This window comes from Brachyhypopomus gauderio, unplaced genomic scaffold, assembly GCF_052324685.1.
Source record: "Brachyhypopomus gauderio isolate BG-103 unplaced genomic scaffold, BGAUD_0.2 sc40, whole genome shotgun sequence".
Classification (NCBI taxonomy): domain Eukaryota; kingdom Metazoa; phylum Chordata; class Actinopteri; order Gymnotiformes; family Hypopomidae; genus Brachyhypopomus; species Brachyhypopomus gauderio.
This window is the reverse complement of record NW_027506868.1, coordinates 118,958-132,332: the sequence shown is the minus strand read 5'-3', so window position 1 is coordinate 132,332 and position 13,375 is coordinate 118,958. Positions and strand designations below refer to the sequence as shown.

Genomic DNA, 13,375 nt, shown 5'->3' with positions numbered 1-13,375 from the left:
ATAATTATTAATATTTCTTTCAATAATTTGTTTCAGTGTGTCATAAAAGGTAAAAGAACAATTTAGAAACAAGTGAATTGTTTACATTATTACACAGTTGCATGAAATCCATTGTTGACATACTGTTTTGCATACTTTATTGAGGAATGGATTTACTGATGGAATATACCTGGTCCATGTCCTTTAGTAAAAGCTCACTATCTTTAGGTCACCAACAGTCATTCTGCAGAATTTGTGCACCCTTTGTTAAATTTTAAATCTGTTGAATAAAAAAAATATAACTCCATATTATAGTGTTAAACATTATATATCAGAGTACGTATTGTAAAAAAAAATAATATATATATATATATATATATATATATATATATATATATATATATATATATATATATATATATATATATATTCTGCAGGTGGGGACCTGATGTTTTGGTCACTTTTGAATGTTGGTGGTCCTTTCACACTTGTGCTAGCATGAGACGGACTCTACAACCCACATAAGTGGCTCAGGTAGTGCAGCTCATCCAGGATGGCACATCAATGCGAGCTGTGGCAAGAAGGTTTGCTGTGTCTGTCAGCGTAGTGTCCAGAGGCTGGAGGCGCTACCAGGAGACAGGCCAGTACACCAGGAGACGTGGAGGAGGCCATAGGAGGGCAACAACAAACAAGCAGGACCGCTGGTGCGGTTGGCCCTTGGTTCCTAATGCAGGACAATGCTAGACCTCATGTGGCTGGAGTGTGTCAGCAGTTCCTGCAAGATGAAGGCATTGAAGCTATGGACTGGCCCGCCCGTTCCCCAGACCTTAATTTTGTGTGTGGCTCCAAATCCAGGCCTCCATTGGTTAATAAATTTGATTTCCATTGATGATTTTTGTGTGATGTTGTCAGCACATTCAACTTTGTACAGAACAAAGTATTCAATGAGAATATTTCATTCATTCAGATCTAGGATGTGTTATTTGAGTGTTCCCTTTATTATATATTTTATTATATTAATATAATATAATAATTAATTGGGCTGAGCCCCGGATCTTTACATACCCAGGCAACGCCCCTGGTGGCAGGTAGTATACAGAAGCATCAGTGGCAAGTTTGTGCTGGAAGGTCTGAGGTCAAAGAGGGACCCCCTACCCCCCAAAGGTGGTGGAGAATGGCCAAACTTAGATCCATGTGGGACTTCCAGATACAGACTGCATAATGGTAATGGCACACACGATAGCAACATCAGAAACAAGGAACACAAAAAGCTCAAGAAGTATTGTGGGCTGAGATAAGAGATAGAAAATATGAGAGAGGTGAAGGCAACAGTGTTATAGTACCAAAGCACTAGGGGCTGTAACCCCCATAGCTGAGAGAATGGCTTCAGCAGATCCCCAGAACAACACTGGAGATCTCTGTCCACAAAAGCAGTCCTGGGAACAGCCAAAGCACCACGCAGGACCCTCAAGCTCAAAGACCTTTGGTATAAGATCCAAGCCCAGATTGAGAGGAAAAAACCTGACCACCCACTGGAAGCATGAGACCTTTGACTTTTTATTAGTGGTGGGACTTTAACGCGTTCATTTTGATTAACTAATTACAGGGAAAATAACGAACTAACGCATTTAACGCATGAGAAACTTTTGCACCGTGGAATGATTCTCAGTGCACGAGTTCCAGACATACAGATTATATGGATGCACAATAAGATGAGCATGATGGAGATGACTGAAGAGGCTACACTGTAAAAAATGTTTGTTGAATTTACGGTAATAAACTATAAAATAGCAACAGTAAAGGATCATAAAGTAGAAAACAGTATATCACTGTAACATGCAATAGATTACTTTGAAAAAATAAACAGTATATAAAATTAATTTTTACAGTCATAATATGTAGAAAGCACACATTTTTAATGTTAATTTCAATATTTTAGGTAAAATATATTGGAAAATTCCGTAATGTAGTAAACAAGGAATTAACCTAAAAAAAAAAAAAATTCAGTCTAAATTACAGATTTTGCTGATGAGTAGCCTACATTTCAATTTACAGTGAAAACAATTCATCAATCAGCAAAATCGCACCTTGATTTCTACAGAAAGAAAATGCTAAAAATATGGCCAGTGCTGAAAGGTAAAGCATGTTGAAATATAGGACAATGTACTACCATTTTAGAAATTGTCTTTGTAAATATGGGTCAAATATTTATACATATAAGGAATACCATGTTTTCTGGAACATAAGGTGCACTTAAAAGTTTTCGATATTCAAGTCTTGTGCTATCATTGCTGCCTTCAGTCGAATGGTGACTGTAGAGACGCTTTTCCCGGCTGTTCTTTACTCACTTACGTTTTACGTAATGTTCTCTGGTTAGTTTATCGCTGCCAGCGTACGTACTGTACACATTATGTATCTGTGTCAGGGACAGATTTTTGAATTCAGTGCACATACAAAGCGCACTGCTGATTTTTGAGAAAATTTAAGGCTTTTCTGCTTAAAGTCTGTAAAATTGTGTAGTCCACTGGGGGCGGCGCTACTTCCCATGAGCCTCCGTTATTGATATGCGTTATTTGTTATAACATGCTGTTGTTGATTATGTATTTGATTATGTTTTGTTAGTTTGTCTCCCTGTATTAGTTTATGTAGTTGTACATTGTCTGAGTCTACCTACCGTGTTTGTGTAATGTTACAGTGCTAATGACCTGCCCTCATGTTTCACGTATTGTGTTTAATACGTGTGATCACGGCTTCATGCGTGATTACGTTGCTAAGGCAAAATAAGAGTGCCTTGTTGTCTGGGCGGCCCGAGTGATGGCGGCCTGCCAGTAATTTACTGTGAAGTTGGACTTTACAATTAAATACAGTAAAATAATAATGGTTGTAATGTGTTCATCATAGAGATAAACAGTAAAAGTTGTTTTTAAAATTATTCACCGTAAATAGGTTTATTTTAAAAAGTTGTTAATTTTACAGTGTATTATTGTAAGCTGTAAAGTCATTTTCCATAAAAAGAACAGTTCTAAATGATGAAATTTACGGTTGTCAAAAAAGATACCGTAGTGTTTTTTACATTGCCACCATTTTTTTTATGGTGAAGTTCTGGCAACCACAGCTGCCAGTCTTTTACCCTAAATTTAACGGATTTTTTTTTACAGTGTACGCTGGTGGATGGGAAATTTAAATATAAGAAACTTCCAGATGGAAGTACAAACAAAAATAGTGTTATTTGCACTTTATGTAGGAGTTCGCTTATCACATGAACACTTCCACCCTTTGTTACCACCTCAACGCAAAACATGTTGGGGCTAACGCGCAGGTCAGTATCTCAGTAATGATCTCAGTAATGATAAATGATATCTCAGTAGCTGCTAAATGTATTCCTAGTACGAGCAGTGTCGCCAGTCAACACTCGACCACATGTCGGGGTTCAAATTAAGAATCAAAATGTCAAAGTCCACGTCAGACAAATTGACCAATTCAGTGTCTAGATGGATTGCTGTGGAATGTAGACCACTCTCTGTGGTCGAAGGCTTAAGTAACGCGGCAAGTTTAAACGCTGCCGCCGTTCGCGCGAGGTGGGCGCAGTCGCGCGCTACGGTCACTCGCCAAAGTATAATCCAGGCTTTACAAGAAGTTCTGCAAATTGCGTCAACTGATGCAAGTTACGAACTGCCGTCCAGAAAGACAATGTCGAAGAAAATCCAGCAGCTGTATGATGAGGAAAGGGAAGTAAAACAGGTTATTGTGAAGAGCGCCACAAATGTGGCTCTGATTGGGGATCACTGGACCTCTATTAGCAACAAGAATTATCTTGGTGTGACAGCTCATATTATAGATGTTGAATGGAAGATCCAGTCATTTGCTTTGAGCATGCAGAAGGCCACTTCTAGGCACTATGGCAGAGGTCACCAACAGGCGGACTGCGGTCCGGATCCGGACCCGAACGCAGTCCTGTCCGGATCCAATCTCATTCCTGATTAACTGGATACGGACCCAAATGCCATCCCATCCGGACCCAGAATAAATTGTTAAAAATATTTCTTAATTTTGACAGGAGAATTAATTTGAAACCGGAGCATTTATTTCAGCACTATTGAAAAAAACACTCCATCACGAGTGTTACGTACAACAACTTACGTTCGCCACCCCCCCTCCCGTCCCCCGGACCGCTGGTCAGAGCTATCTGCCAAATTTGGCCCGCGGAACAATATAGTTCATTACCCCTGCACTATGAAGATGCCTGTGGCAGAGGCCTGGGAAATTAAAGAAAGTCTACCATATAAAATGGTATTAAAAACATCTTATGATTTACTTCAGTTCATCATATTCTTCCAATATCCTGAGCAAAACTCATTTTTGGTCAGAATTTCCAGTGTTCTGAAAACTGCTCTGTTTGTGTGTGTGTTCTGCACTCATCTATTGGTCTGTGTAGTAGACTGGTGGCAAAATAAACAAGATGTTAAAGTTTATGATTATGTTCATAGTTCATAGATTCATTCATCATTCAAACTTAAATTAATATTTCTCATGTTAAATACTGAAATGCGATTAAAATTTGATTAACTTCGATTAATTAATTACAAAGCTTCTAATTAATTCGATTAATTTTTTTTTTGCGTCCCACCCCTACTTTTTATATAGAACAAATATAACATGTAAATATATGCCTGTGGCATAATGGGCTTGGTGTAAATATGCACCATGTTAAAAGGTGTTCACCAACTCTTCCTTGTTTCTTTATTTTATTTACATATATCTCAGGTTTTCTTCAGATGGAACAGGCTTACCAAACAATGGTGCAAATGATTTTATTTTACACAAAATTAGCCGTGGTATAGAAAAGATCACTGCGTGGCCTCTCTGTGGTTAAAAAGTTGGCCTTTTCTTGGCAACCCGTGGCTTAGGAAGGGTTTGATGGTGAAAGTTGTGTGGTCCAACTTGCTGCACCTGGATCTGGAAACAGTCCCGAGTAATCTCCTTCAGCTCCGACAAGTGGCTACGGGACTCCTGCACATAGGACTCTAGAGAGAATAGACAAACAGTATATTTTGAGATTAAAAAACATATCTAAATCACATGTATATTACTGAATATATCCATGCAGACATCATTCATGATCTTACGTTTGATAGCCTAATAAATGACTTATACTCTTTGTTTTGTAGCTCATTCTGTAGACTTGTCAATCTCATAGACCTTATTTGCAGCATGCAACACTGCAACACAAGTTTGTGGAGATTTTTTTCAATTCCTGAATGAATGTTGTGCATCATTAAGAAGAAAGAAATCTTCAAACCAGAAGTGACACCGATAAAGCCTGACTGAGCCTGTGCGCAGTTAGCTGTTCCTGTGTGGATCTGGGTCCTGATAGCAGAATCTCCAATGACAATCCAATTTTAGTCCACTCTAAATGAGACAAACGCACGTGACCATAAACGCACATCTAAAGACTATGGCAGAACATCGTAAGATCGTAGACCATTGTCGGCAAAGTAATTCATTATTGAGTAAATGAGGCTATTCACTTAAGTAATGTTTTTAGACAGCAGAGGGCAGTGTTTTAAAATTGTTCTGAGCAAAATGCACCCACGTCGTAACATGCACAGTCGTAATTCACATAGGCCTACTGCATGGCTCTGTTCGAAATAGACTACTACATACTGGATACTGCATACTGGACTCAGTATATACTGGATACTGCATACTTGTCCTCGTAGTAGTATGCAGTACAGTTTCCAGTATGCGACAAAACCAAAGCATACTACAGGGTCACGTGAACGTAGCGTTGCATGATGGGATGCAGTACACCACGAAGATAGCTCTGTTCGCGTACTGGAATATTTTGCAGAAGTAGTAGGTCATCCGGGTATGTTTCGCGTACTGGAAATTTTAATTTTGGTCACATACTGCATACGGCATACTGATTTGGGGCTCGATCAGTACGCCAGTAGTATGTAGTAGGCTATTTCGAACACAGCCCACACTGTAAAAAACAGAACTTAAAATTGCTCACCTTACTATGATTTTTAGTTTAGCTGAGCCAAAAATAATTAATTGCACCATAAACTATAACAAAGTAATTAGATCGGCTTACTTTATTGAGTTTCTTGTTAAAAGTTGATCTGACCTTACAAGCTGCATTGTCAAAACATACAAATTGTAGTTGAACCCTAGTTAAGGCCAGGCCAACTCCTCTGCGCATGCTCAATTTGACTCCTTAGTTGAGAACGGGGCGGGGTTTGCGATTTCTGCCAGAATTTGACTCCGGACAACTTGAAATGGATTTCACCTGCAGCAAGCAGCGACCTACGCTACTCTGAACTAAATATTAACGTCCAAATGTGTTTTGTCATTTGTCTTATATGACCCAACCTCAGTTAGCTATTCTTAGTATTGAATTTTGAGATTTATGTACATGTGAAATACATACCAGTCAAGTTTTGTATTTAATAATACGAGACATTTCCCGTATCTGACGTAATCGCGTTTTGCGTAATTTGCATAATCGGTTATTTGCATATAGCTGCAATCGAGGCTGTAGGAGAGACGAAAACATCTTTGGAGTGGCAAAAAGTGAAGAAAAAACACCCCAAATATGTTTTGAACTACAAATGTGACTAAACCCGCAAGTTTTCAATTGTTATTTTTTCTTAAAGCATTCATGTGCCGCTCCAAACAGAATTCTGTCACTAGCCTCGCGAGAACTGCCACCTGCAGTAGTCTGGGTAGCAGTTCTCGCGAGGCTAGTGACAGAATTCTGTTTGGAGCGGCACATGAATGCTTTAAAAAAAATAACAATTGAAAACTGAAAATACAGGAAAACAAGATATAAGTTAGCATAACTTGAATCATTTGAAATTATTTGTACACTGTAAAAAATTTCAAGTCTCACCAACTAAAAAAATCTTAGTGACCCGTTGCACCTAATTTTTTTAGTTGGTCTAATTTAAGCTCTGCAAATTGCAAATTTTAAGTTCTGCTGACAACTACAGAATTCAGTCTAATTAAAGAAAATAAGTTGTGCCAACAAAATGTTATATATTAACCAAATACACCTAGTGAGTCCAACAAAATGTTTTATGTTGTTCCAGCTACAATTGTTTAGTTCAGGTAATTATTCATTAGTATCCAAGTTGCCTGAACTATACATTTTATTTGCATGTCAAAAAGTAAACATAAAATATTACCAAACAGGCATATGAGAGCTGCTTTATAAATGTAATAAAGATTGAAACGTCGTCGAGTCAGGAGGACAAGAATGAGCCATGACACCAACGTTAGCTCAATGCTATTTTATTAGCAATACGCTAATGGCAAAAACACACTGGTTCTAAGGGAGGGGGGACACTAACACGCATACAACACACATCCAGGGAAACGGGAGAACTGACTGCGGAGCTCTATGTGGTTGGAAAAAGTATCTAAAAAAGTACTTAATTAGAAATCGATTGGGCTTCAGCAAATGCTTAATTACTACGCAGATCTAGCTAGCTAGGTAGCTAACGTTAGTCCGCATGCTAACAGTTTGCCGACATGAGGTATTTAAATTCCAAACGGACAGTTAACGCTTGACGGTTAATTAACCGTTAATCGGTAGCTTGTCCTTGCCAACCTCAACAGTATTAACACTAACATTACTAAACTCATAGCAAAGTTAAACACTGACAAACAACTTGTTGGCTTAGCTCTAGTTTTGATAACTATACGTTTGGAAAATATGTTGAAATACGACCTAGTTCAAAATTCAAACTCAACAAACACCACCAGGTTAGTTGTGTTAGCTTAGTAAAGATCCACATTAACTTCACTCAGTGAACGTTTGAAGTCCTCTAGTTAAATGGTGAAACGCTGGGTCTTCATTTTAGTTTTGGTGCAGAAGGCGCCAAGAAAATCTTCTCTCGAGCATGCGCATTAGTTTCACCACTACCACTATTGCTCGCCCAACACAGTTTTTTACTTTGGACTTGACATGTTGACTGAGAACCACAATGTTCATTCACTGAACACAAAATATTAAGTTGAATGGTAAAAATGCAGCAGCTGATGGCACAACTCGTTTTTTGTTTTTGGAGTAACTATTTTTATGTTTCATGCTTTGCCCACATAAATTTTTATATTCACAGAACATAAGCAAACAAAGATTTTTTACAGTGTAGGCAATACTTAAAATCTGAAGTTTATATACCTGTGAAAAATAAATAATTGGAACAAGAAATAATAAGTTGGCTCAACTGAGTGAATTTCTTAAAAACTTAAGAGTTTGAGTTGGGATCAAAACTCAAAAATCGAGTGCAGTAAGTTGCCTTGAAATTTTGAGTTTTCTCAACTTTTTCTTTTTTACAGTGCATGACTATAGGTGCATCTCAATTCAGGGGCTGCAGCCCACGAAGTGCGCATTTGTAGGCCGGTTACGTCACTGCGCCGCGCCGAAGGCTGTCCCAATTTGTGGGCTCCTTCTTATGCGGCCGACAAATGTAGCCTTCAAAACCCCGCAAACGAAGGACGCATCTGAGTATCCTTCACGTCCCATCACATCCCAGGATTCATTGCTCTATGAACAATAAACAGGCAACATGGGGGGAGTCTAGTGTATGGACAGAAGAATTCGTTTTTAAATGTAGGTATTTTTTTTTATATGGAAATTTATACTGCAATGAGATGCTAAATAACATATAAATAACACATGTAGGTAAACCTGTGCTTTGAGTATTTACAAAAGTGTAACATTTTAAAAAATACATTGAATTTTGTTATGAAGTTATACTTCCCGCCAAACATGTGAATACGTGTTCAACGCATTTTCTTTTAGGCATTTGTAGGTGATGTGATATAAAACTCAAGTTCTTATTTTTTAGAGACCAAGGAAAAAACATAGCAGTTTATTTATTACATATGTAACACGTATGTAATGGGGCAGAGCGTGGTCATGCAATAATACGTCTTGCGAAGACTAGACGGTCTCATTTAACAGCCGTGAGATGCACTGTAAAAAAGAAAAAGTTGAGAAAACTCAAAATTTCAAGGCACTCGATTTTTGAGTTTTGATCCCAACTCAAACTCTTGTTTTTAAGAAATTCACTCAGTTGAGCCAACTTATTATTTCTTGTTCCAATTATTTATTTTTCACAGGTATATAAACTTCAGATTTTAAGTATTGCCTACAAATAATTCCAAATGATTCAAGTTATGCTAACTTACTATATCTTGTTCAGATAATTTATCTTGCCCATGTATATAAACCTCAAAATGTAAGTTACATACCAGGAGTTCCAAGTTTTTAAAGTTGTGTCAACTTATTATATTGTGGAATGGTGTGGGAGCAAAAGGCCACAGACAAGTCCATTCTCATCAAGAACAGAAGTTTTATTCTCACCTCGCAAGAAAATTGGCACTCACAGGCACAATTAGATCAAACTCAAGGCCTTAACTAACTTGTCCTTGCACATGAAACACAGGAGGAGGTCATGAAGATGACTACGTTACACATACATGGAGGGGAAACTCGGATAATGCACATGTACATTAAAAAATGGACCGGGGTGACTTAACTAATAACACACAATTAATAATCAATAATATATAACACTATACAGACATAAACACCACATAAATACGCATAACAGGGCCGGAGCCGCAAGGGCTCATGGGTAATGACGTCACCCCGACGCTACAATATCTTGTTCAGATAATGTATATTTCCATACCTGTCAAGTGTCCCGTTTTGGCCGGGAAAGTCCCGTATTTTACCGCTCTGTCCCGGCGTCATCCCGTATTTTTATTTTCCAGTATTTTCCTGTATTTTCAGTTTTCAATTGTTTTTTTTTTTTTTAAGCATTCATGTGCCGCTCCAAACAGAATTCTGTCACTAGCCTCGCGAGAACTGCTACCCAGACTACTGCAGGTGGCAGTTCTCGCAAGGCTAGTGACAGAATTCTGTTTGGCGCGGCACATGAATGCTTTAAAAAAAATAACAATTGAAAACTCGCGGGTTTAGTCACATTTGTAGTTCAAAACATATTTGGGGTGTTTTTTCTTCACTTTTTGCCACTCCAAAGATGTTTTCGTCTCTCCTACAGCCTCGATTGTAGCTATATGCAAATAACCGATTATGCAAATAACCGATTATGCAAATTACGCGATACGGGATTACGTCAGATACGGGAAATGTCTCGTATTATTAAATACAAAACTTGACTGGTATGTATTTCACATGTACATAAATCTCTAAATTCAAACTAAGAATAGCTAACTGAGGTTGGGTCATATAAGACAAATGACAAAACACATTTGGACGTTAATATTTAGTTCAGAGTAGCGTAGGTCGCTGCTTGCTGCAGGTGAAATCCATTTCAAGTTGTCCGGAGTCAAATTCTGGCAGAAATCGCAAACCCCGCCCCGTTCTCAACTAAGGAGTCAAATTGAGCATGCGCAGAGGAGTTGGCCTGGCCTTAATCTAGGGTTCAACTACAATTTGTATGTTTTGACAATGAAGGTTGTAAGGTCAGATCAACTTTTAACAAGAAACTCAATAAAGTAAGCTGATCTAATTACTTTGTTATAGTTTATGGTGCAATTAATTATTTTTGGCTCAGCTAAACTAAAAATCATAGTAAGGTGAGCAATTTTAAGTTCTGTTTTTTACAGTGTGCAGCCTACCCGGCCTTCGAAGTGTGTGGCCTCCGTGGGCTGCGGTCTACGCTGTCTATGTAGGCTGCAGCCCCTAAATTGAGATGCACCCCGTATGTGTATTCCAAAGGCCTCTCACCTTACCTCGGGTCCTCCTGAAGTGCTCAGCATATCACAAAACAGTTGAGGAAAGGGAAGATGGCTAACGAGATGCATGTACGCGTTACAACATTCATGGGATCATTATTTAGCTATATTAGCTTGCTTGATTAATGTCTTTAGTTGTCGAAATTCAGTTGAACATGTAAGGCAAGTGAATCATATTGGGAGGGAAAGGGTTAATTTTGTGGATGTGCATATTTCACAGAGTTGGATAGAAAGTTCAAGTTGTTGTCAAGCTGCATTATTTTCATTTTAAGTACAACATCAGTTGGTTAAGTGAACTTATTGATTATTGATAAGATCTATCGTAAATTATAATAATTTGGTGACCATAGAATGAGCAGTATGGTAAGTAGTCAATGAACCGGCGCTGGAAGACTTCAGTAGAGCGCCCTCTGGCTGCAAATTTTTGAGTACGCTATTTAAAAATGGCAAGATTATATATAGCAAATACATGCACTTATTATATAAATACATTCAAAATTCTGCCATGGCCATCCCTTTTTAAAATTCATGAAAGACACCATAAGAAACAGGGCACAGTTGGGCAGATAACAAGTCATTAGTCAAGCTAGACTGTGGCTCCAAGCGAGAGTCCTGCATCAAGTGTCCTGTGATATCTGGAGCCAAAGATTCATATGACCAAATACCGTTTGGTAATGTATAGAAAGAGCATACTGAAGAAAAAGCAAAGTGACTGTGAACTGATATCATTTAAACGGGAAAAAACCTGGCGAACTATTTTAAGTGAAAAATGACAAATAAAATGACATCAAATAAATAAACTCAATAGATCTAAAGAAAGGAAACTCTAAAACTAAATATATTTAATAACTCAAATAGTTAAAACAATGGAATTTGACCTGAAGGAACATTTTTAATTGACACGTAGAGTCAGTTTTAAATTGACAAGTACACTATAGCCTACACAATTTTAGGTGCAGAAAAAACGACTTCAAGGAAAAAACAGTAATTTAAGGACGCTTGGCATTTTTAAACTTATGATTAGACTGGTACGTTAAAGAATACTCCCGAGGAATAGTACAAAGTCTTCCATTTTATTTTCACACATCCCGAGTAACTGTAATTAGTTGCCTGTCGTCTCTTGAACAAACTGAAAATCTTTTTGATCGAATCCTGGGCGGCGCACTTACTGTCGGTAATGAGAGCGCGCGTGGTTGTGATGCGCTGTTTCGGGTGTGTGATGTGCCGTCTCCCCATCCCGTGGTTCCGGGACAGAACACAGTCCACATACATATCCCAGAAGACCTGTGCCAGGTCCCAAAACAGAGCGGCATGTTTCCTGTTGTCGGAAGATTTTAGAAAGAGCATCATGTCCCAGAACGCGGGGACCGTGTCGGCCAGGCGCGGCGTGCGCATCTCCAGCAGTAGCGCGGAGGACGACTCCCAGCACTGCGCGTCCACGCGACTCAGAGACAACGGGTCCACCTGTCCCACGACCTGCTCCCTCTGTGGCAGGACACACAAACACACCAGCAGGACCGCTGTCGCTACCCGTGCTCTCAGGCACAAATAATTCATCTGTAATAATAATTTAAACAGAGCGTCAGGTCCCGAGAAATCTGTAGACTCAAAATTACTGCTTGTATGTAATCGGTAAAGATCTTCTCCCTCGGAATTCCTCGTAAAGTTAAGAGAGGATATTAAAAACAACGTTACTGCGAGCCTTTCTGACTGACATGTTGAAAAAATCCCAACTTAAACGTCATTTGATAATTATGGTAACTTTGTTTCGAACTTTCTTTTCCATATTCACAAGCCATAGGCCCAAGTTGTAAAATGCAATTTACAAAAAGTTGTTTGCAAAGTTATGCAACTCATGTACTAAAATCAATAGTGTTAGTTATCTGTAATATGGTTAGGGTTAGCTACAAATAATAGCTACAGAGCATTAAATAAATACAGAACACAATTGTTTACAAAAGTGAAGAGATCATTGGAAAATAAAATAATATAATAAATATTATCACAATGCTCTTACCTTGGAGGTGACAAAACGAACTGTTCTGACAGGATTTGATTGTTAAATCTTTCCTGCAGCGTCAATCTCTACGGGGGGTAGTCAGTTAGGCCCCTCGCCGTTTGCATTGACAAGCATTTGACTGTTTGACTGAAGTTGACGTAACGATGGTGTTGCTCATTCCCACCAGCATTCTGAAATTATGGCGTTGATTTTGTAAACAAAGAAAAGAAATTTCCATCAACCAAACAGACTAGTAATATCTAAAATGAAATGACTACTTCAAAAGTATGAGTTATATTTTTATAAGCAGTTATGAAAATAGCTTTTAATCAATAACAACTTTTCAGCATGCTGTTGTGGTCCATATTGTTTTTTATTGGTTATTGGTTTATTGATTACACACACACACACACATATATATATATATATACATTTTATATATATATATATATATATATATATATATATATATATATATATATATATATATATATATATATATATATATATATATATATATAAAATGTGTTTGTGTGTGCGCGTGTGTGTTTTCTGCATTCCTTTACTCGGTTGTCAGCCAACATTGCTGTGTCCCCTGACGTTTAGTAGCTCTGTGTCTTT

General features: G+C 38.1%; 1 protein-coding gene across 1 annotated transcript; it reads right to left on the bottom strand.

Moving 5' to 3' along the window:
- Positions 1-4,826: 4,826 nt before the first annotated feature.
- LOC143485814 (protein FAM237A-like) lies at positions 4,827-12,912 on the bottom strand. The gene is made up of 3 exons (XM_076985406.1): positions 12,773-12,912; positions 11,925-12,312; positions 4,827-5,003 (listed from the first exon to the last, which is right to left on the bottom strand). The coding sequence occupies exons 2-3, from the start codon at positions 12,310-12,312 to the stop codon at positions 4,849-4,851; spliced, it is 543 nt and encodes a 180-aa protein (XP_076841521.1). The 5' UTR covers positions 12,773-12,912; the 3' UTR covers positions 4,827-4,848.
- Positions 12,913-13,375: the final 463 nt, after the last annotated feature.

Bases quoted from the DNA above. Each gene is read 5' to 3' on its own strand.
- LOC143485814 (XM_076985406.1), bottom strand. From the start codon at position 12,312: ATGAATTATTTGTGCCTGAGAGCACGGGTAGCGACAGCGGTCCTGCTG. The intron at 5,004-11,924 runs GTAAGTGCGCCG...TATTCTCTCTAG, and splicing joins GCGCGCTCTCATTACCGACA to AGTCCTATGTGCAGGAGTCC.